Genomic DNA, 25,076 nt, shown 5'->3' with positions numbered 1-25,076 from the left:
AGAAGGGTACTACAGATTGGGGAATAAATATGTACAACCTTAAATGATTGATAAGTTATTTTTTTAAATAACAAACATGCCATATTTACCTGCTCTGTGCAATGGTTATGCAAAGAGCAGCCCAAATTCTCCTCTTTTTGGCTCCCCCGCCAGTGCTCTAGGCTCCTTCTCTTCTCCGCGTGGCTCAGGTTGGGGGGTTGGGAGCTGACGATAGAAGGTATTTTACCTTAATGCAAAGAATGCATTAAAGTGAAAAACCTTTAGCCTTTACGACCACTTTAAGGAAAGGAGGGCATGATTAAATATCTTTAACTACATGAAGGGTGCGAATAAGTTTCCAATATGAACCGGAGGTCAAACACAGGGCATATGACCTCAAACTAGAAGGAGGAAAGTTCAAGAGTATTTTTTTAGAAAGTATTGTAGTGTAGTGGGGTAGAGGTAGTGTAACATGGAAAAACATATGTTGGGGACCGAGAAAGGGGTAGTGTAACTTCTACGTTTTCATCTGTTGAGGCCCGGCCAGGTGATCCACGTGGCACACTGGAGTCTCTAAGTCTGCAACTAGCAGGGAATATCCTGAGACTGACCCAGCCTGGCATGACAGAGATCACAGAGCTCTATTCAGACTTGCTACTGGCCTGGCCCACCAACAGACCCCTAAGCCTCAGTGCAAAGGACCATTGCAAGGAGATTTCCACCATGTAGGTTTGAGGAAGGAGCAGCCCACACAAGATCTATCTTTTGCAGATTTTAGTAAATTAATAAATGCAAGGTACAGGACAGCCTCAAGATGTTAGCAATACACAGAGAAAGTAAGACAAATATGAGATACAGAGCTCAGAGAATAAACAAGACAATAGGCCCATACATACAAGAGGGGTATTCCAGAGTCCAGCATCCCCCTGAAAGGGAATGCAAGTAGTCTCATGATACAAGTCCTCCAGCTACCTCCAACTTTCTCCTTAGGGGAACCCCAACAATATAGGCTTCCCGAATACATGCAGGTCTTTACTGCTGCACTCACAGAGAAAACCAGTAACCACTGTCCTCATGGCGACCACTGCTACCAACCCCAGGAAGCTGCCCACCTTCCTAATATAACCTCAACCAGAGTGTCTCGCTCCGATCACAGGCAAGACTGGCACTAAAAACCTAAGCAGCTCCTAAACAGAATCTCACTCTCCAGCCATGGGGACAACTAGAGGCCAACCAGGGCAACTTCATCAAGTCACATGTCTATTCCCTACAGGGCCACAACTGCTTTGATACAAATTTCCAATAGACTTTACAAAAACATCTGTTCTCAAACTGACTGATACCTGAAAAAGGGAAATAATCTCTTTATAGGAAGCTTCTGTGTTCAGTCTGGGCCTTGTCTCTACTCCAAATTTACCTGATCATCACTAAATGCACTCCTAATTCACCAAATCACACCTGGAATTCCCAGGGCTCCCCCGGTCACCTTACTTGACTAGCAAGAGACAAGGGCAATTGTTTGTGAGCTGTGTGACTACAGAGTGACGGAGGCCGGACCACTGCCTTTATCCCCCAGGAATTTTTAGAAAACGATGCTGTGACAGACGCATGCAAGTCACTGTCAAAGTCACTTAGAAAGAAAGCAGCTAGAAGCCGACCTTACTGCGGGGAGAGGTTGATGACTGACAGCCGGGAGAATGACTTGACGCACCACATACTGATGCTACCGAGGACAATTCCTACTCTTGTCTGGGAGCAACAAACTTCACACTGACACTGGAATTATATATGAAAACTGCATCTAAATTGTGCCAGAGGGACTAGTCATACTGAAAATCTGTAGCCTCACCAGCAGAATTAGGGTGATGGCACAAGGTCTACAGAAGGTTTCCCCAAACACATCAGGCACCCTACAAAAGGTCAGGGTCAAGGGTCAGGAATTACTGGAGCTGCCACTAGGACATTTCAGAAACCATGGTGCCCTGTCCGTCTTCCTACTAAAGTCTCCCTTATTATCACTGCAACAAATGTAAAACATGCCATACCATACATGAGACAAGCAATGGAAGACCCCGATAACCAAAGTGCCAGCTGACACAGGAGACACAAACTATATCCTATAAGTCATTACAAATATACATTTCTTCATTTTAAAGGGAAAGTTCAGCTTGTATGTCTCTCTACCCCCCCCCCCCCCCCCCGCCACATTTGGCACTTTTTTGGGAGATACCTGGTTTTGACAGGTACTCGCACCAACTTCCAAGTAAGATCACTGTGGTGATCTTTTGGCCCCTCCCCTCCCAGCAGCCTTCTGGGACACACACAGGTCCCAGAAGACTGCGGGACCAGTCACACAGTGCAACTTGCACATGTGTAGTAGGAAAACTGGCTGTGAACCCAGCTCCTGCAACTGAAGCAATTGGAGAATCAGCTCTGGTGAGGACATTGATGGATCCCTGGACAGGTAATGCCCTTATAATAAAAGTCAGCAGCTACAGTATTGTTTTTTTTTGGGAGACTGGAGCTCCACTTTAAGTGACATACAAAGATACTAGACATATTAAACGCAGATAAGGCTCGATTCACAAAGCTTGAAAACAGCAGCAATAAAAAAAGCACTTTAAAGCCCTGTACACACGTGAAAATATCAGGCGGTATCAGTAGATTCGATAGAAACCAGCTGACATTCGGCCCGTATGTACGGCAACTGGTTAGGCTGCTGTCAAAGGGGCATGACTGAAAAATGGTCTGCCGATCGACTTCTGATCAGTGCTCTCATCCAATGGCTATCAGTGTTTTCTGGTGGAGGGGGGCAGTCCATCTGTCAGAACACAATAGCACAGTGGGGGAGATCTCTGTACTAACACCTCTTGTGTTATTACAGCAACATGCCTTTTTTTTTTGTTCAGCCCGCTGAGTTGAACGAAAAAAACTGGTAGTGTGTAGGGGGCGCAAGTAGCTGAATCTGGCTTGACATCAAGCCTCATGCAGTCCCTGTACAACACAGCTCAGACTGAGATAGGGAGCTCCAGCACAAAAAGACAACCAACTGTGCTGATTGCCTGTTCTGGGGTTCAGATTTAAAGGAGAAGTTTGGGAATAAAAAAAAATAAGCATTCATACTCACCTCTGGCTGTGCCTGGTTCAGGCTGCTCATCAGGCATCTGGCTGGATGCTGACATAATTGTCCACTTATGTCACAGAGCCGCTCCAGGCCCTGGAAAGATCCGAACAACAGACTCTAGCCCACTGTCAGACGATTCTGGGTCACAGAATTACACTCCTGTGACCCACGAGAGCAGTATGGCCAAAAAAAGCTTTGGACATACTTCCTCTTAACACAAGACTCTGAAAAATAGGATTTTTTGTACACAAAATGCTTTTCTCTACATTTATTACAGAACACAGCTCTTCTTTAGGTCATCAACTGTGTACGTGGCGATATACCCAGCTGGTGATGATCTAAAGCAGAGATGTATCCGTCAATGAATGAAAATAATAACTACTACTTTTTTGGGAAACTAAGGCTGGCCAAACATTATGCAATTTTTTTTTCTTTCAACCACGGGTTGAAGGAAGGAGAATCTCTCAATTCCCCCATCAACACTGACACTGCACTATTGTATTCTGACAGCAGGAGGTTTCCCCGTAGTCAGAATACAATGATCATTGCTGCCGGCTATAGCCAGCAGAAGTGATCATACAAAAAATAAACCCAACAGGCTGGTTGTACTGAACTTGATCGATGGATCAACTTCAGTGCAACCAGCTTGCCCATAGGTGGGTCGAAATTTGGCCAGTTCCTGTTGAACTGGACACATTTCCATCAGTCTATAACTATTTTAAGGGTCCTTATTGCAGTGTTTAATGTTTGTGAATTGATCCTGTAATATAATTTAATCCAGTAGGTATTTCAGTTATAGGTCACTCCTGCCTTCTCTTTGGCACTCCAGTGATGAAATTACCCTGCCATGATCCTTGTTCACCATGGACCATTAGGTGTTCCTGCCCACTTTGGGGTATTCTCTCTCCCCTCCTGTTACACTGTGTAAACATATTCAGATTCCAGCACTGAAATCTTACCACCAATGTTTGACAAATATAAAAAAAAAGTGAAGCAACCCATAGTAACCAGATTTCAGCTCACAACTGTAAGATGAATGATGACTGGATGGCTGTTATGGGTTACTGCACTTATTGCTCCTGGTCTTGTTCAATAACCCACAGCAGCTCCATATCACCTGTTACTGAATGTGCTGGCTGGTGATTTCTGATTGGCTGCTGTGGGTTACTGTAGATGAACACAGAGTAGAGTGGAGGGACTCCTCTGTACAGTGGATTGTTTTGTCCGCAGGAGCCTAAATACACCCGGACTATATTGTGTCACTACACAAAGCCATGAAGTGTTATTTCCCAGCACCACTGTGCACTGTGACGCAGCCCGCTGAGATCCGTCTGCTGCTTTTGTTTGGAGCTCAGATTGATTCACAGCTAATTATGACAATTATCACTGACTCTGCTGTGTTCTCAAAGTGAAGCACAGGTGGCCCCCATCACTCCTGCTGCCCCAGTAGCTTCATGTCTGAAATGATTCGCTCAGATCTTGCCAGAAATCCATTCCTTCATTCACACCGATTCTTCCATATCATTTGTTTGCCTTCTCATGTATAATCATTTTTCCAGGAGCTGTACAGGATCTCCACCTTCCATCACCACTCAGACACATACATACTGACCCCTCCAAATACACCAACACCAGGACACACCAACCCCTTTCAAAATAATTGACACAAGGACAAGCTGAGCCCTCCTAATACATCAACACCAGAGTATGCAGACCCCTCAGAATACACCAACACAAGGACACAATGATCCCTCTGAATACACTGACAGCAGGACACAACGAAAACACCAGGACACAATGATCCCCTTTCCTTCATCTCCGTGTATCTGCACCAGTACACAATGACCCTTCCAAATACACCAACACTGACACCAGGACAACAAAAACACCGGGATACAATGACCCCCTTCCCTCATCTCAATGTATCAGCACCAGTACACAATGACCCTTCCAAATACACTTATAAAGACACACTGACCCCTCTGTCACCAGGACAACAAAAACACCGGGACACGATGACCCCCTTCTCTCATCTCAATATATCAGCACCAGTACACAATGACCCCTCCAAATACACCAACACAGACACACTGACCCTTTTGAATACACTGACACCAGGACACAACTACAACACCAGGACACGATGACTCCCTTCCCTCATCTCAACATACCAATATCAGTACACATTGGCCCTTCCAAATACACCAGCGCAAGGATACACCCACACTGCTGAATACACTGTTACCAGGACACACCAATCCCTCCAAATACACCAACACCAGAACTCAATGATGCCTCCAAATATACTGACACAAGGACACACCCACTTCTTTCGAATAAACCAACACCAGAACATGCCAACCACTCCAAATACATTGATACCAGGGCACGCAGACCCCTCTGAATACACCAACACAAGGGCACAATGACCCCCTCCCCTCATCTCAATATACCTACACCAGTAGATAATGACCCCTCCAAATACACCAACACAGACCCCTCTGAATACACGGACACCAGGACAACAAAAACACTGGGGCATGATGACGCCATCCTTTCATCTCAATGTACCAGCACCAGTACACAATCACCCCTCCAAAATACACCAACACAAGGACACACTGACCCCTCTGAATACATGGACACCAGAAAGACAAAAACACTGGGGCACGATGACGTCCTTCTCTCATCTCAATGTACCAGCACCAGTACACAATGACCACTCCAAAAACATAAGCACAAGGACACATGAACACTGCTGAATACACTATTATCAGGACACACCAAGCCCTCCAAATACACCAACACCAGTACACACTGATCCCTCCAAATACACCAACACCAACCCCTCCACTCTGAAACCACCAACACTAGGACAAACTAACCTCCCTCAACCTAATGCAACGACATCAACACCACAACATCGAAACACACTAACCCCTCCAAATACACCAACACCAGGACACATCAACCTCTGGATACACTTGCACCAAGATTCACCAACCCCACCGAATATACAACAGCAGGATATACAGACCTCTCCCCTTTCCTGAATACAATAACACTAGGACACAAAGACCCCCACCTAATACAATTACATTGGTGCACACAGACCCTCAGAATACACAGGACACACTGAACTCTCCTTGTACACCGATATCAGGTCAGCCCTCCCCCTGTAAACTAATGACCGTTTCAAGTGCCCCCCATTTCCTTGTACACTCCGGCACAAATCCCAGGGGTGTAGCTGCCCCCAGAGATCTGCCCTTGTTGTACACCTAGTGGTAGTCGGTGTGATCTCTCACGGTGGTCACATTTAATCTCAGGATTAGTCAGAAGTTCGCAGTCTGCCCTGAACAGATCATTGGCTTCAGAGAAGCTTTTACAGCGAAGAGCAAAGAGACTCTTTGATAGCGGTAATAGTATTCAGCTTGTCAGATCACAGGCAGAACAACAATGATCAGGCAGAGGAGGAGAGTGTGGCAGTAATAAGCCGGCTGTGCCCACTCCTATATGCAGTGCCAGGAACTTACCGTCATCTTACTCTGTTCATTAAGAGATTGAAACCTGAATGGGGAGCAGATCAAATCTGCGGCTCTTGTAATTGGGAATCTTGTAAGGGGAATTTGTATACATATATACTGTATACCTTCTGGCAAGAGAGACACCAGAAGACCTGGCATGTATCTGTTTGGGAACAGCATTATCTTGTTTCAGCATGTGTGCTCAGGCTCTTAAAGTATCCACTGTAGCCAGAGTAACAGGTGCTCTTTTTGGGGATTTAAAGGTAGGCTCATTGGAATACGAAGCGTGATCAGGAGATGCTGGATTAAGTTCTACTGTGCAGAGTGAAGTTTTATAATGCAGTGTGCTATAGCTAGGTGGTTCTAAAACACAAATGGGCCTTGCAGACACCTTGGGTAAAACCGGGGATATAATAAACCAGGAGCACCACATGAATGGTTTTGGAGTCTGAAAATATTTCATCATAAAAAATAAAAAAACTAATATAATATGCCAACATATCTCGGCTGATTTTAAGTGCCACCTTCATCTGGGATCTGGGCTAAAATTCTGGTTATGATGAAATGGTTTGGGGAACCTTGGCATAACATGGCCTTTTAGGCTACTTTTACACTGATCCAGACCAAAAACACATGTTTTTTTTCCGCGTTTGTACTGTGTGTGCAGTGCATTTTTTACTACATGACACGGTACTCAAAAATAGCACCAAAAATACGAGATGCATTTTGAAGTATTTTTGCCATGTTTTCCATTGATTTCAATGGGGAGGTGCATTTTTGGTGCGTTTATTTCACTGCATCAAACCTGCACCAAAAATGCAGCAAGTAAATTTCTAAAAAATGCACTGGACCCTCAACAGATCAGTGTGAAGAATTCCATAGGAATACTTGGTCACACATTTTTCTTCCGCTTTTTTTTTTTTTTTTTTTTTAAAACACAAAAGCGGAAGAAAAATGGATCAATGTGAAAGCAGCCTTACTTGTGATCAGGCTTCAGCAGACAGAATACCAACCACTAGTAAGGAGCAATATTACTCAAGAGTTCTCAAATCCATTCAAATCTACCACTTCACCATCACAGGTCTTTAAGCCCTGATGAAGGAGGCCCCTTCACTCCAACACATTGGTGTGGTGCTCCAGTTTACTGACTCTTCATGGTTATGCTAGGTCTTGGCGAGTATTCTATAGATATGAGGAGTTTTGACCAGCATTAAACATTATTTGCAAAGATTAATATTTTTACTACTCTTAACAGTAGAAAAATGGAATTACACTTTATATAGCACCGACCTATCAGCAGAGGCTTCCAGCGATAAACCTGATTAGCACAGAATATTCAAGAAAAGCTGATCTAAGAGGAATATTTATTTCCCAGACTAGGGGCTAGATAACATAGCTTGTTGCATAACAGTTCCCCTACATAAAAAACAAGAAGTAATAGAGATATCTTTGTGCAAAGACAGAAAGCCTTGTTTAGTCAGGGCTCCATTGCCAGCTGCCAACCTTAAAGAAAAAGTCAGAATTGGATGCAGGATCTCAGTCACACTGCTTAAGGCACATTTGGCTGTAGGAAATCTAACTCACATAGCTGTATGCTGGAAGAAAAAGTTGGTACATTGTTAGATTATGAATCCTGTCTGTCAACTGTTCGTATTCTAAGCTCGACATGCACATGACAACTTTAATTGGCCACTATTAAGAAAGGCAAAGAGTGAGCTGTAAAAAAAGAGTAATAATCATTAGCAGCCAATCAGAAAAAAATCTACAACATTCTGTCTACTGCAAACTGATAAAATTCAACATCTTACTGGTTGATATAGGTTACCAATCACCATTGTTTTTTGCACCATTTTATGAAATAAACATATACACTACATGGCCAAAAGTTATGTGGACTCCTCCAAAATGATTGAACTAAGGCGTTTCCAGAGAAGGGTACTGGTAATAGTATAGCATGCAAAAGACAATTTTTTAAGAGCTGTTTTCTTCTATCCTTGCGGTAACAGTTAGAAGAAGGCCCATTTCAGCTCCAGCATGACTGAGCCCCTGTGTACAAAGCCAACTCCATATAGATATGGTTTGACCAGTTTGGTATGGAGGAACTAGAGTGACCTAGACAAACCCCTGGCCTTAACCCTACTGAACACCTCTGGCATAAATTGGAACTCTGATAGTGATACAGGTCTTCTCATCCAATATCAGTACCTGAACTCACAAGTTTTATACACACACTCTTGTGGAAAGATTTCCCAGAACACTGAAGGCTATCTGGGAAAGCACTGGGAAAGAGGGCAACTCCATACTAATTGCCATGGTTTTGAAACTGAATGTCCAACAGCTCATATAGATTTGATGGTCAGGTGTCTCCAGGCCTTAGCCATTGTCCTAGAAGCTGCAGGACTTGTACCTAGCCCTCCCTGCCATGTGTGTGTTCCTCTGCTTAGCTTCCCTGGGCACCCAACATACTGTTCCTCCTTTCTGTCACTCATATGAACAATGGATGCATCAGAAGCATGCTTCAGAATATGAGTCTGTACCATCCAACGTACTTCCATGAGGACTCCATTCGCACAAACCACAAAAAACTGTTTTCTATTACACATTGGCCAGAGAGGAGCATAGCATAACAGCAGTATGTAGCTTCTTGTCTGTATGAAGCCCTATTCCCAGTGTGGAACTAACAAACCCAGAATTCCCACTCAATGACAGCTGGAGAACTCAAGACTGCCAAGCTTCACTGCTACAAAAGCTGCGTCTCGTTTTCCAGTGAAGGCAGCCGTGTAATGAGGATAAGATTATTCCCAGGGAGGCGATTTCCTGGATTTGGAGCCCATTCCTCCAATGCTCAGCATTCACTGCCCGTTATATTCTGTGAATAAAGTTCAGTCAGCAAATTCTGGAACCATTGATCTCCTTCCAAGTGTGAACTTTACTGCCTTCCGGAACGAGTGCCAGCACCATCACCCGGGAGCAGTTACCGGACCTGATTTCCGGACCTTCGCATCTTCAAGTATGAAATCAATAGCAACTGATTTACCTCAGGTTATAAGCCCTTCAATGTGGTGTGCCTGCTACTTCATGATGTTGCTGCCCCATTCCTTGTCATGTCCCATTCCCTATAGAAACCCCAGTGTGGTGTACAGATCAACCCATTAGGTTCTTACAAACTGCATACTTCAATACGCTACACTGGTTTTGTGTGGTTACCTCCAGGGTAGTACTCGTTCACTGGCCGGGTATCCACTTGTAGAGTTGCGTTGCCTCCATTCCGGGTGTATTTCACTATGTGATAGTTACCATCATTCACCGGGGTACTCTCTTCCCGGATAGAGATGTCCATCAAGCCGATGTTAAAGGTCACACCAACTTTGCCTTGTTCCTGTGGAAAGAGAGAGGGATTAGTAACATATTTAAGGATTTATGCAGGCATGAACTAAATTTACCTCAAACCTCCACCTCTCTAGAATGTGTACCAGCATTATCTCTTTTTCCTATGTTTTGTAGCAGGAAACAGCATTTCTTACTGCCCGTGAGATCAACACCCAGCCTTATAAAGTTCTTGCAGGGGCAGCTTTTGGGATATCAGTACTTTACGGAGTAGTAGAAGAAATAATACGTGTGTTTGTTGCACTGTTGGTGGAAAATGAGTGACATGAATCTGGAGCAGCAGAATACCATCAAATTTTGCATGAAAATTGGCAAAAGTGTGAGTGGAACTTTAGCTTTGTTACAACAGGCTTATGATGAACATTCCATGAAGAAATCAAGTGTTTTTGAATGGCATAGGCGGTTTAAGGAAGGGTGGGAAGTTGTCCACAATGGCGCAAGAAGTGGAAAGCCAAAAAACACAAAGGACGGATGCAAATGTGTAAGATGAAAAGGTTACAGGAATCTGTTTGGAGGAAAAGACAGGAACTCACAAGTGGATTCTCCACCACGACAATGCTCCTGCACATGATGCATTAAGTGTTTGTGAGTTCTTGGCCCAGAAATCCATTCTTAAACTTGACTAACCACTTTATTCCCCTGACTTAGCAACATGTGTTTTGTGTCTGTTTTTAAAATTAAAAAATGCCTTAAAGTGATCATAAAGGCTCAGTGTTTTTACCTTCATGCATTCTATGCTTGAAGGTAAAAAACCGCCTCTGTGCAACATTCCCCCCAGCCCCCCCAATACTCACCTAAGCCCCCTCTCAATCCAGCGATTTGCACTGGAGTCTTGGCTATCCCGGGACTCCCTCTTCTCACTGTTTGAGATAGAAGTGGCTCAATCAGTCACAGCCAGTGAGCCAATGAGAAGAGAGGGAGCGGGGCCGAGCCACAAATCTGAGTGTGGATGGACACACAGAGCAGTGGGTGCCCCATAGCAAGCTGCTTGAGGTGGGGGCACCCGACAGGAGGGAGGGGCCAGGAGCGTCAGTGGGGGACTGGAGAAAAGGAGGAGGTTACTAGCTGCTCTGTGCAAAACTACTGCACACAGCAGGTAAGTATAGACATGTTTGGTATTTTTTTCTTTAAAAAAAAAAAAAAATAAGCCTTTAGAATCACTTTTAAAGGATACAGATTTGATAACATTCCGGACATGCAGCGCACTGCAACAAATATACTGCGCAGCATTCTCGTTTTTCTTTATAGTCTATTCTGGGAATTATATTGTCACACCTCGTACATCTCCCAAAAGCCCTATCTCTACACACAGTGTAAAAAAAAAAGGTAGCTTTCTGTAGTCAAGCAGAAAGAGCTGGGCAAGGACTGACAACACTCCTTGGGACCTCAATGCAGCATAGGCAGCGTTGCCAGCTCAGGTTTTTTTTTGTACTTTTTAAAGAGACAAAACATGGTAAATGTGCACTTATTGCAGAGATATATTGAATATTTTTATTTTTTGCCCACACATACATGTTACGCTGATCCCTATATGCAGAATAGTACTGGTATCTAAGCTTTATAATTGCTGGCCTGGAAACCATGTCCCCCTTTACTACATCCTGCTACCATCTGGCATAGTGAAGATATCTACCCCCCGAGCTTAATGGTGCTTCAAGCCTTTTCTATCTTCTGTTACTTTAGTCAGACGATACCATCTGTATGTGCTCATCTGACTAGGCCTTTCTTGGCCTTTGGACCTGTATATTTGCAGTCAAGAGGAAGAACCCTCCTCTATGAAGATTGTACTGCTCCCCCATATGACGTATTCTGATGTCTCAGCCTTGTCTTCATGTTCTTCTGATTTCATGCCTTTATTTTATTGCTCATAACCCCCTAGTGGTTGAGTCAGGAAACCCAAATTATATTCTTCAGAAATATTCTGCTTGTTTGATTTTATTGTACAAAGCAGATAGAAAGTGTAATGGCAACTGTGCTTGTTAGTTGGACCAATTGTGAGGTGACCCTTCAGAGATAAAACTGGGGATCTACAAAGGGTTCTGATGGAAGCAGATTATTCTACTTTGAAAGAACAATTGGCTAAAGTTACAAAGATTGACTGCAGTCTTACAGTATTCAATGGAATGACATCTTCCATATCAACTGAGCACCCTGCCTGAAATAGCTATATTCCTGAATAGGCTGGTTCAGACCTTTGCAGGGCCTTATTTTAGGCACATTAGCAAGCAATGTGCCCTGTTAACATGTTCCGGAAAAGCAGCTAAGAAAGGGCTTTCAACATACCACATAGTAACAATTAGTCTGGCAGAAAAAAAGACAAAAGTCCATCCAGTTCAACCATTAAAAAAAAAAAGTTATAATCCTACACCCACAGTTGATCCAGAGGAAGGCAAAAAAAAACCCAGCAAAGCAAGATCCAATTTTCTCCTGCTTGGAGAAAAATTCCTTCCTGATCTCCTCAGAGGCAATCGGATATTCCCTAGATCAACTTTACTTATAAATGTTATATCCAGTTATATTCTGTGTATCTAAGAAATAATCCAGGCCTTTTTGGAAGCAATTCACTGAGCTGGCCGGAACCAACTTTTGAGGGAGTCTATTCCACATTCTCACAGCTCTCACTGTGAAGAAACCTTTCCGTGTTTGGAGAGTAAATTTCTTTTCCTCCAGACTTAAAGAGTGCCCCCTTGTCCTCTGTGATGACCTCAAGGTGAATAGCTCTACACCGAGTTCACCATATGAACCACTGATGTATTTATACATGGAGATCATATCCCCCCTTATGTATTATACATGGAGATCATGTCCCCCCTTATGTATTATACATGGAGATCATATCCCCCTTATGTATTATACATGGAGATCATATCCCCCCTTATGTATTATACATGGGGATCATATCCCCCCTTATGTATTATACATGGGGATCATATCCCCCCTTATGTATTATACATGGAGATCACATCCCCCCCTTATGTATTATACATGGAGATCACATCCCCCCCTTATGTATTATACATGGAGATCACATCCCCCCTTATGTATTATACATGTTGATCATATCCCCCCTTATGTATTATACATGGTGATCATATCCCCCCTTATGTATTATACATGGAGATCATATCCCCCTTATGTATTATACATGGAGATCATATCCCCCCTTATGTATTATACATGGAGATCATATCCCCCTTATGTATTATACATGGAGATCATATCCCCCCTTATGTATTATACATGAAGGTCATATCCCCCTTATGTATTATACATGGAGGTCATATCCCCCCTTATGTATTATACATGGAGATCATATCCCCCTTTATGTATTATACATGGAGATCATATCCCCCTTATGTATTATACATGGAGATCATATCCCCCTTATGTATTATACATGGAGATCATATCCCCCCTTATGTATTATACATGGTGATCATATCCCCCCCTTATGTATTATACATGGAGATCATATCCCCCCTTATGTATTATACATGGTGATCACATCCCCCTTATGTATTATACATGGTGATCACATCCCCCTTATGTATTATACATGGAGATCACATCCCCCCTTATGTATTATACATGGAGATCACATCCCCCCTTATGTATTATACATGGAGATCACATCCCCCCTTATGTGTTATACATGGAGATCATATCCCCCCCCTTATGTATTATACATGGAGATCATATCCCCCCTTAATCTCCTCTTCTCAAGAGAGAATACATTCAGTTCCTCTGATCTTTCCTCATAGCTGAGCTCCTCCATGCCTCTTATCAGTTATGGTTGCCCTTCTCTATACTTTCTCCAGTTCCCCAATGTTCTTTTTGTGAATTGGTGCCCAAAACTGAACTGCATATTCCAGATGAGGTATTACTAATTATTTGTACGGGGGGGGGGATGATATCTCTCTCTCAGGAGTTTATACCTCTTTTAATACAAGAGAGGACTTTGATTGCTTTAGAACCCGCAGCTTGGTATTGCATGTCATTATTAAGCTTGTGATCTACCAGAACTCCCAGATCCTTCACCACCATTGATTCCCCCAGTTGTAACCCCCCCCCCCCCAGTATGTATGATGCATGCATATTCTTAGCCCTCATTGAAACTCATTTGCCACATAGTTGCCCAATTACACAGAGCATTGAGGTTGACTTGTAAGTTGAAGACATCCCACTGCACAGCTTGGTGTCATCTGCAAAGCCTGAAATGGGATTTTAATCCCAGATCCAATATAGTTTATAAATATATTAAAAAGTAAGGGTCCCAACACTGAACCTTGGGGTACACCACTGACAACCCTAGACCATTCAGAGTATGAATCATTAACCACTATTCTTTGAATAAGATCTTTTAGCCAGAATTTTCCAAGCCTGTAGACTTTACCTTACACGTTAGCCGTGTGTGGGGCACTGTGTCAAACGCTTTTGCAAAATCCAAGTATACCACGTCCACCGCCACCCCTTTGTCCAAGTATACCACGTCTACCGCCACCCCTCTGTTCCAGTATACCATGTCCACCGCCACCCCTCTGTCCAAGTATACCACGTCCGCCGCCACCCCTCTGTCCAAGTATACCACGTCCACCGCCAACCCTCTGTCCAAGGTTTTGCTCACCCCCTCATAAAAAGAAATCAGATTTGTTTGACAACTTCTGTCTTTCATGAATCCACGCTGTCTGTTGCTTAAAATATTTTTTTCCAGCAAGAACTCATCTATGTGGTCTTTTATTAAACTCTCCAGTATATTCCCAACTATAGAAGTTAAACTAACAGGTCTATAATTACTTGGTAAAGATTTTAACCCCTTTTTAAATATTGGCACCACATTGGCCTTACACCAATCCAGTGGTACTATCATTAAAGAGTCCCTACAAATTAGAAACAATGGCTTTGAAATGACAGCTCAATTCTTTAAGGACACGTGGGTGTATGTTCATCCGGTCCAGGTGCTTTATTCACCTTTATACTGTCTAAATATTTTTGGATCATATCAATTGTGAGCCAATGTGGACCATCTGGAACTGTGTCAATACCACGCCCATTATGGACATGAGCTCCCCCATGCTCCTTTGTATACACAGAGCTGAAGAAGGTGTTTAATAATAGACCTTTTACCACATCTGCATTTTTTTTAAGGGAACCACAATGCACAGATAGCTCATATGTTTAAACTTTGGTGTACTAAAAATGCAGATTCGTTGTGGTGCCTTTGCAAATAATGGCAGTGCACCACATTGCATCTACATATGAATTACCATAATGCAATGATGTGAGTTCAGTCTTAAAGTGATACTAAACCCCGGACCCTGCATTTACTATATCCGATCTCCCCGGACCCTGCATTCACTATATCCGCTCTCCCCGGACCCTGCATTCACTATATCCGCTCTCCCCGGACCCTGCATTCACTATATCCGCTCTCCCCAGACCCTGCATTCACTATATCCGCTCTCCCCGGACCCTGCATTCACTATATCCGCTCTCCCCGGACCCTGCATTCACTATATCCGGTCTCTCCGGACCCTGCATTCACTATATCCGCTCTCCCCGGACCCTGCATTCACTATATCCAGTCTCCCAGGACCCTGCTTTCACTATATCTGGTCTTCCCAGACCCTGCGTTCACTATATCTGGTCTCCCAGGACTCTGCATTCACTATATCCGGTGTCCCACAGTACACACAACATGGAAATGCAATTATTTTAGTAAATATAAACTGCTAAATACCTTTTCTCATCAGCATTATATAGCAGTCTTGTGACTTCAGCAGAGCACTGGTTAAATCTTGTAGGAGGAGTTTTCTTTCTGCTCTAGGAGGAAACCTCTGACCCTCTGTCTGGACAGTGCTGATTGGCCCTGTGCTGATCACATGCACCCTCCCAAGAAAAAAAAAAAGTGCTCTAGCAATACACACCAAACTGAGCATGTGCAAGTGACCACGGGTTCAGTCTGTATTAGGTGGTCATTTCAACAAGAGGAGGGGCAGAGAAGAAAGGATCAAAACAGCCTTTTTACACAATGCAGAGGATTAACCCCTTAGGTTCCACAGTGAGTATAACAAGCATGCTTTCCTGCATATACAGACTGATTGTACTGTTGTGGGTTTAGTAATACGTTAAACTGTTTATTTTCAGACTGTAATGGAGGTCAGTGTATTTGGCAGATAGTAGTAGATCCAATTGGTTGTATTTTAACGAAAGAAAGAGAGCACTCAGGGGCACAAGCAGCTGGCACAAAAGGTGACTATACAAACCTTATAAAGTGAACCAACAAAAAAGTGCAGCTCTCAAAATAATAAACATAAATGAATGAGTAAACCAAATATTATAAAGTTCTGCACTTGGGGGCTAAGAATATGCATGCATGATACATACTATGGGGGGAATCAATGGTGGTAGATCACAAGCTTAATAATGGCAGCAATGTCAAGCTGCGGTTTCAAAAGTGAGCAAAATCCTCTCTTGTATTAAGAGGTATAGACTCCAGAGAGAGAGATATTATTTCCCCCGGTACAAATCATTAGTAACATCTCATCTGGAATATGCAGTTCAGTTTTGGGCACCAATTCACAAACATAACATTGGGGAACTGGAGTGCAGAGAAGGGCAAACAAACTGATAAAAGTCATGGAGGAGTTCAGCTATGAGGAAAGATTAGAGGAACTGAATTCTCTCGAGAAGAGGAGATTAAGGGGGGATATGATCTCCATGTATAATACATAAGGGGGGGATATGATCACCATGTATAATACATTAGGGGGGATATGATCACCATGTATAATACATAAGGGGGGATATGATCACCATGTATAATACATAAGGGGGGGATATGATCTCCATGTATAATACATAAGGGGGGATATGATCACCATGTATAATACATAAGGGGGGGATATGATCTCCATGTATAATACATAAGGGGGGATATGATCTCCGTGTATAATACATAAGGGGGGATATGATCTCCGTGTATAATACATAAGGGGGGATATGATCTCCGTGTATAATACATAAGGGGGGATATGATCTCCGTGTATGATACATAAGGGGGGATATGATCTCCGTGTATGATACATAAGGGGGGATATGATCTCCATGTATGATACATAAGGGGGGATATGATCTCCATGTATGATACATAAGGGGGGATATGATCTCCATGTATATTACATAAGGGGGGATATGATCTCCATGTATAATACATAAGGGGGGATATGATCTCCATGTATAATACATAAGGGGGGATATGATCACCATGTATGATACATAAGGGGGGGATATGATCTCCATGTATGATACATAAGGGGGGATATGATCTCCATGTATGATACATAAGGGGGGATATGATCTCCATGTATAATACATAAGGGGGGATATGATCTCCATGTATGATACATAAGGGGGATATGATCTCCATGTATATTACATAAGGGGGGATATGATCTCCATGTATGATACATAAGGGGGGATATGATCTCCATGTATGATACATAAGGGGGATATGATCTCCATGTATGATACATAAGGGGGGATATGATCTCCATGTATAATACATAAGGGGGGATATGATCACCGTGTATAGTACATAAGGGGGGATATGATCTCCATGTATAATACATAAGGGGGATATGATCTCCATGTATAATACATAAGGGGGGATATGATCACCATGTATAATACATAGGGGGTATGATCACCATGTGTAATACATAAGGGGGATATGATCACTATGTATAATACATAAGGGGGGGGGGATATGATCTCCATGTATATTACATAAGGGGGGGATATGATCTCCATGTATATTACATAAGGGGGGGATATGATCTTCATGTATGATACATAAGGGGGGGGATATGATCTCCATGTATGATACATAAGGGGGGGATATGATCTCCATGTATGATACATAAGGGGGGATATGATCTCCATGTATGATACATAAGGGGGGATATGATCTCCATGTATGATACATAAGGGGGGATATGATCTCCATGTATGATACATAAGGGGGGATATGATCTCCATGTATGATACATAAGGGGGATATGATCTCCATGTATATTACATAAGGGGGGATATGATCTCCATGTATGATACATAAGGGGGGATATGATCTCCATGTATGATACATAAGGGGGGATATGATCTCCATGTATGATACATAAGGGGGGATATGATCTCCATGTATGATACATAAGGGGGATATGATCTCCATGTATGATACATAAGGGGGATATGATGTCCATGTATAATACATAAGGGGGGATATGATCTCCATGTATAATACATAAGGGGGATATGATCTCCATGTATAATACATAAGGGGGATATGATCTTCATGTAGAATACATAAGGGGGGATATGATCTCCATGTATAATACATAAGGGGGGATATGATCTCCATGTATGATACATAAGGGGGGATATGATCACCATGTATAATACATAAGGGGGGATATGATCTTCATGTAGAATACATAAGGGGGGATATGATCTCCATGTATAATACATAAGGGGGGATATGATCTCCATGTATGATACATAAGGGGGATATGATCTTCATGTAAAATACATCAGTGGTTCATATAGTGAACTCGGTGTAGAGTTATTCACCCTGAGATCATCACAGAGGACAAGGGGGCGCTCTTTACGTCTGGAGGGAACTACATAACCCGTTTTGTGCGCACGCACTTCTTCAGGGGACATGCCTGTATATTTAATCTGTTTGCTGCCTATAGATTGTCTTGTTTGGCAAGTGTAAAGCACAGTGAGATGCACAAAGTTCATTCCCCCAGAACAGGGCTGAATTCAGACTACCTTATATTGGTTAGGTAATGTTGCTTTGTTAGAAAAATGTTAGAAGAGTAATAAGGGGGCCACTTTCTGAAAATGCCAGCTGTCTGGCCATCTCTGGTGGAACTGTTCTATATTCATGACCTTGACCACGCATGTAGTGAGTGAGATCAGAAGCAAAGAGCAAGTGAATCAGGATTAGAATGGAATTACTGATCTGCATACTTGTTTCAGGCTGGCGACTCAAAATTGTGCACTTGCTAGATCAGCATCACAGCCAGTCAACTAGCATTTCCAGAAGGAAGGATCAGCAATGGGAGACCCCTGTATTTTACCCAAATCCAATTCCAAACGCTTGCAACAGTCCTGCTGAAATACACTGAGGTACTGTATGGAGCAACGGCCTCGCTCTGGGACTTTGCTGCCACAGTAGACTACGGATGAGAGGTCCCTGAGCTGACAGCCAATCTCACATAGTAAAAATCTGAATACATTTAATTCCAATTGAGTATAAATGTTACGGTTTCATCCTCTGCCTCTGCTCCTGTTACTGCTGCCAAGGGACCAATCCAGCGCCACTTGCCGATGTGATTCAGAAGACATCTGGGATGTGGCGCAGACAACGCTGTGGATCACAGAAATGCAAATACGTTCGGGCCTCAAAGACTTTCCTTAGCAAGCATGGAAGGATTTGAGGTTGTTCCTTCAGTAGAGCCAAACCTGTGCCAATAACAGCCCGTTGTTCTATCATTTCAATCATATGTCCCTATGTCTGCAACTGCAGATCATCCACAGTCTCTACAGACTCCACATTGACTATGGCTACAAGCGCTACAACACTGGGAGCTTGCTTCTTGTATGGCAAATTTGCTTTTATAAACACCTGCCCAGGTGTAGACAAACAAAAAAATACCGCCCTAATGCTCCTATCACTGATATTGTAACGAACTGGTGCAGATTATATAAAACAGCTTGTCAGGCTACAATGTGCTACAGAAAAATGGCAACCAATCGCACACAGGACACCAGTGGTGACCAAAACTAAACCAAGCAATGTAAGAGGACTTTAGCTTTGCTCTCCATCTGCAGGCAAGGTCCCTCAGATGTTTCGCCCCCCAGCAGGTTTAGATGCTGAGGTGTGTAACCCAATCCAGTTTTATTAGTCTTCCCACTCTAAGCTGCTGATTGGTTGCTTCAAACCATCCCCATAAATCATTGTTGAATAAGCTTATCAATGAAAATGTGTGACAGGTCCTCTTCAATGTCATGAGCTGCTCGATGGTTCAACAAATATACCTCTATGGATCAGATCTAATTCACTTTGACCTGAGAGCTCCGCACACATTAAGTCTTGGCCTCAGGCCAGAGGGACGAAAAACACAAAAGCAGCCAGCAGGGCGGTAAGAGATACAATACACTGATCTGTACAATTCACAGCAGAGACCTGTAACCCCATCACTCCTCATGAAAGTAATTCTGCATGTAAGAGCGGAGACTTATTCCCCGGGCATTAGAGGAAGATTAGATATGATTACATGAAATTTGTCAGCCTTGTGATCTGCACCCATCAAACCACCCACACACCGAACATCACTCAATGGCCTCCTGCAAAAGACTCTAAGTGCTCTTCTCAGCCATCAGTCGAAGAGCAAGAAAGATAGAAAGGGGCACAATCAACAGTCCTACACAGAGTACTAAGGGGCACAGCAGTCCTATGCAGAATACAGAATGGCACTGACAGTCCCATGCAGGACTAAGCTCTGCATTTTAATTACAGGAGGTCGATGGCCTGCATTTAATTACAGGAGGTCAAACCAGCTTTATTCTCCTCAGGTTAAAGAAGTCCAGCCAAAGCTTGTTTGACTGTACTTCTCCTGTGGATCACAGGAGTGGTGTTCGTTTGCACTCCTGTGATCCTCTGTCAGCTAACATCACAGAGTAGGTCCAGGCTGGGAAAAAATTCTGACCATATTGTCGGGATCCACCCAGGAGTCTGGACTGGCACCTGGCTTAGCCTCTCAGGGAGCCACTGGGAGCCTGAGCAGCCACTCCAGCTTCCTCCAGTGAGCACCTGGGGGGGCTGGGTAGAGCAGACAGCAGGGTGAACTGAGCAATCAGTGGTGTCCTTTTGGCTAAGATCAAGTGTAGTATCTGTTCTTATCAGTGTCCAGTAGGGGTGCTCCACGATCATTCTAGCTTTGCGGGGATGACTGGTTGTATAGTACCCCTGCTGGAATGATGGGGGTCTGGACAGCTAGTACCGGGGGGACAGAAAGCGTGGTGCCCACGAGTAGCTGGGGCCTGTGAGTAATTCTCCCGAGGAGACCGGAAGGACCCAGTTCCTCCTGGTTTGGACGGATCTACCTTGTCTGGCCAGAGGTCGGGAAGGCAGAGAGTCTGCAAACCAGTGCCCCCTGAGTAGTTGCCTCAGGGGTGCCACTAGTAACACCTGGGTGTGGGACCCCACAGTGTGAAGATGGCACATGGTCACTGTTTTACCACTTTTTCTGCACAGCGCCCTTAGGACCAGGCCTTTTGGCTAGGACCAGGGCAATTTTTGCTACAGGCCTCAGGGCATGGTCTGTGCACTATTTGGCACAACCACTTTTTTATTTTCTATTTATTTAATTTATTACACCTCCCACGTTTTGTCACTTTTTCTTTACTTATGTGTGTGTTTTTCTCACAGGATGGAGGGTGTGGGTCCTCGGGCCTGCCCTGAAGTCTGGGGGGAGGATGTGTGGCCTTTTGGTTCCTTCCTCCCCTGTCCCTAGGGGGTTTTCTCTGCGGGAGAGCCCCCTGACCAAGTACTGGGTGTCTGGCTTCGGCTGGACACAAGGAACGGTGGTCCACCAGGCCTTTTGGCCAGGAAGACCAAATGGGAACCTTGTCCCTGTCAGGAGCTTTGTGCCCCGGGGGATCAGGGTAGTGGTCCATCCCATTTCTGAGGAAGGACAAAGCACACCCCTAACTGCACTTTTTCGTGTGGTGTTTTGCACTTGCATTTTTTTTGTGAACACTTACGGGTTTTTCGTTATAGTTGCACGTTTGCGGACTTAAAAAAAAAAAAAAAAAATCAGTGGTGTCTAATGTCTCAGTTCTCACCCTTACAGCCGGCGGGGGACAGATGCAGCATTGGATCGATCCTGCATCCACCTAGATAAGTAAGATTTTAAAATAAAAAATATTCCTATACTTCTCTTTTAATCCACTTTAGCTACTCAATCAGAATTGCTCCAGGTTAAACATTGCACACAGATCCTTTGGAGTAATTCCATCCTGTATGAACCTCCTCACAATCTTTCCAGCACCTCCATCAACTCCATTTGTACTTTCTTCATATGTCTTCAAAGTGTTTTTCTGTTCAGCATTGTATTATGCTTCATTTGGGTTATTCTGTGTAATCTCTGCTTAAAACCTCAGCACTTTGTGACCTCCGGTGCTAGATCTCTTCAACGCTAGATCAAAGATTCGATTTGCTGGGACCCAACTGAGGGTGTGTCTCAAGACTACACAAGAGGCCCACGTCTGACAGGTAGGGAAAGGTGGCACCTATGAGTCACATAAGGGGCTGAGAGAGACAACACCTGAAAGTCACACACTGGGCACAGAAAGGTGGTGCCTGAGAGTCACACACCAGGCAGAGAGAAACAACACCTAAAAGTCAACAACTGGCCGAGAAAGGTGGCACCTGAGAGCCACACATCAGGCAGGGAGAGGTGGCACCAAAGAGTCAAACACTGAGCAGGGAAAGGTGGCACCAGAGAGTAACATGTTGAGCAGAGAAAGGTGGAACCTCAAAGCCACACACTGGACAGAAAAAGGTAGCATCTGAAGTCACACACCAGGCAAAGGTGGCACCTGAGAGTCACAATCCAGGCAGATGTTGCACCTGAGAGTCACACACTGGACAGAGATAGGTGGCACCTGAGAATCACACACCATGTATAGAGAGGTGGCACCTGAAAATCACATACAGAAAGCAGAATGGCAATGCTGAATATGACAGGCAGGTCAGAGATGTGCAGGACCTCAGAATTCCAGTAGAACAGGAGGGACAGGTAATGGGCACTGTAGGGCAGCCACTCCAAAATACGTCAACAAAAGCATGCGTGTGTGTATCCATTAGGTTCTGTGTATCTGCCATTCTCAATCTCTCAGGACAATAAATAGCAAAGAATGTACTTAGTGGAAAGCTGCAGCTGTGTACTGATACAAATCTCCATTATATATCATCAGTTAGTCACAGATCTAATATCATGTGCATCCTGCTACCCCACGTCAGATCCTGCAAAATAATTATTCTTCATTAAAGGGAAACAATAAGCAAATAAATAATTTAAAATATAAGGTAAAACTTGAATTTAGAGTTAACAAATTAAGGGTTAACAGACTTCCAGAAACTTCACTACACTAATTCCGAATGTTCAGGTGCAGGTGTCACCAACCAGAACATCATCAACTGCTTACCACATGTCATTTCACAGTCATTATCCAGCGCAGAGCCACCCTTTAGGAAGGGATCCACCTGCAGTGCTGAACCTGGCTCTCCAGCGTGATAATTTGGCAGGCTTGCTGCCATCTACATGCACATGTAAAGAAATTTTGGGCCCCTCATCGCATCTCTGTCGGCTCTAAGCCCTCGTACACAGCCTGGCCACAATCCAATTCTCATTAAGCCTATAAGCTCAGGCAGGACCCGGGCGCATCCCGCGGTTTATCACTGACAGCTCAGTCATTAAAGAGAGCTCGTCACAGCATCATGATGAATCTGCCTGTAATTAGGCACTTTTAGGCTAATCAATTTCAATTTCTACCTTCCCTGCAACACAGGAAATCTATCAAAGGCTCTGCTCTCATGATAGACACATAGGTCCATGGGAAAAAGATGAACAAGATGGGGTCAGTGTACATGGATGGGGAGGTGGAGAGTGGGCAGACACATGACAGCCAGTGCATATGGATGGAGAAAAGGAGGGTGAGCAAACACATGGAAATCAGTGTATATGGATGGAGAGAAGGAAGGTGGGCAAACACGTGGCAGTCACTGTATATGGATGAAGAGAAGGAAGGTGGGCAAACACGTGGCAGTCACTGTATGTGGATGAAGAGAAGGAAGGTGGGTAAACACATGAAAATCAGTGTATATGGATGGAGAGAAGGAAGGTGGGTAAACACGTGGCAGTAACTTTATATGGATGAAGAGAAGTAAGGTGGGTAAACACATGGAAATCAATGTATATGGATGGAGAGAAGGAAGGTAGGCAAACACACGGAAATCAGTGTATATGGATGGAGAGAAGGAAGGTGGGTAAAACACATGGAAATCAGTGTATATGGATGGAGAGAAGGAAGGTGGGCAAACACAGGCAAATCAGTGTATATGGATGGAGAGAAGGAAAGTGGGTAAACATGTGGCAGTCACTGTATATGGATGGAGAGAAGGAAGGTGGACTTGGAAATCAGTGTATATGGATGGTGAGAAGGAAGGTGGTAAACATGTGGCAGTCACTAGATATGGATGGAGAGAAGGAAGTTGGGAAAACATGTGGCAGTCACTGTATATGGATGGAGAGAAGGAAGGTGGGTAAACACGTGGCAGTCACTGTATATGGATGGAGAGAAGGAAGGTGGGCAAACACTTGGAAATCAGTGTATATGGATGGTGAGAAGGAAGGTGGGTAAACACGTGGCAGTCACTGTATATGGATGGAGAGAAGGAAGATGGGCAAACACTTGGAAATCAGTGTATATGGATGGTGAGAAGGAAGGTGGGTAAACACGTGGCAGTCACTGTATATGGATGGAGAGAAGGAAGGTGGGAAAACACGTGGAAGTCACTGTATATGGATGGAGAGAAGGAAGGTGGGCAAACACTTGGAAATCAGTGTATATGGATGGTGAGAAGGAAGGTGGGCAAATACTTGGAAATCAGTGTATATGGATGGTGAGAAGGAAGGTGGGTAAACACGTGGCAGTCACTGTATATGGATGGAGAGAAGGAAGTTGGGAAAACATGTGGCAGTCACTGTATATGGATGGAGAGAAGGAAGGTGGGTAAACACGTGGCAGTCACTGTATATGGATGGAGAGAAGGAAGGTGGGCAAATACTTGGAAATCAGTGTATATGGATGGTGAGAAGGAAGGTGGGTAAACACGTGGCAGTCACTGTATATGGATGGAGAGAAGGAAGGTGGGCAAACACTTGGAAATCAGTGTATATGGATGGTGAGAAGGAAGGTGGGTAAACACGTGG

The 25,076-nt window shown here is 43.8% G+C and overlaps 1 protein-coding gene across 15 annotated transcripts in view; it reads right to left on the bottom strand.

Annotated features, from left to right (window-relative positions):
* The window catches only part of NRXN3 (neurexin 3), a 454,309-nt gene that overhangs the window by 92,052 nt on the left and 337,181 nt on the right, over positions 1-25,076 (bottom strand). For all 15 annotated transcript variants that reach the window (XR_016308255.1, XR_016308253.1, XR_016308254.1 and 12 more), the window contains one exon: positions 9,835-10,006. Coding sequence is in view for 12 of the 15 variants with exons in the window: in XM_089661377.1 (XP_089517503.1) it covers positions 9,835-10,006 (172 nt within the window). In the remaining 3 variants the exon portion in view is untranslated. The remainder of the gene's footprint in view (positions 1-9,834; positions 10,007-25,076) is intronic.

Source organism: Staurois parvus, unplaced genomic scaffold (genome assembly GCF_062004578.1).
Source record: "Staurois parvus isolate SC_StPar_1 unplaced genomic scaffold, SC_StPar_1.0 ptg001330l, whole genome shotgun sequence".
In the NCBI taxonomy this organism is placed as follows: Eukaryota; Metazoa; Chordata; class Amphibia; order Anura; family Ranidae; genus Staurois; species Staurois parvus.
This window is presented reverse-complemented; position numbering and strand designations above follow the sequence as displayed.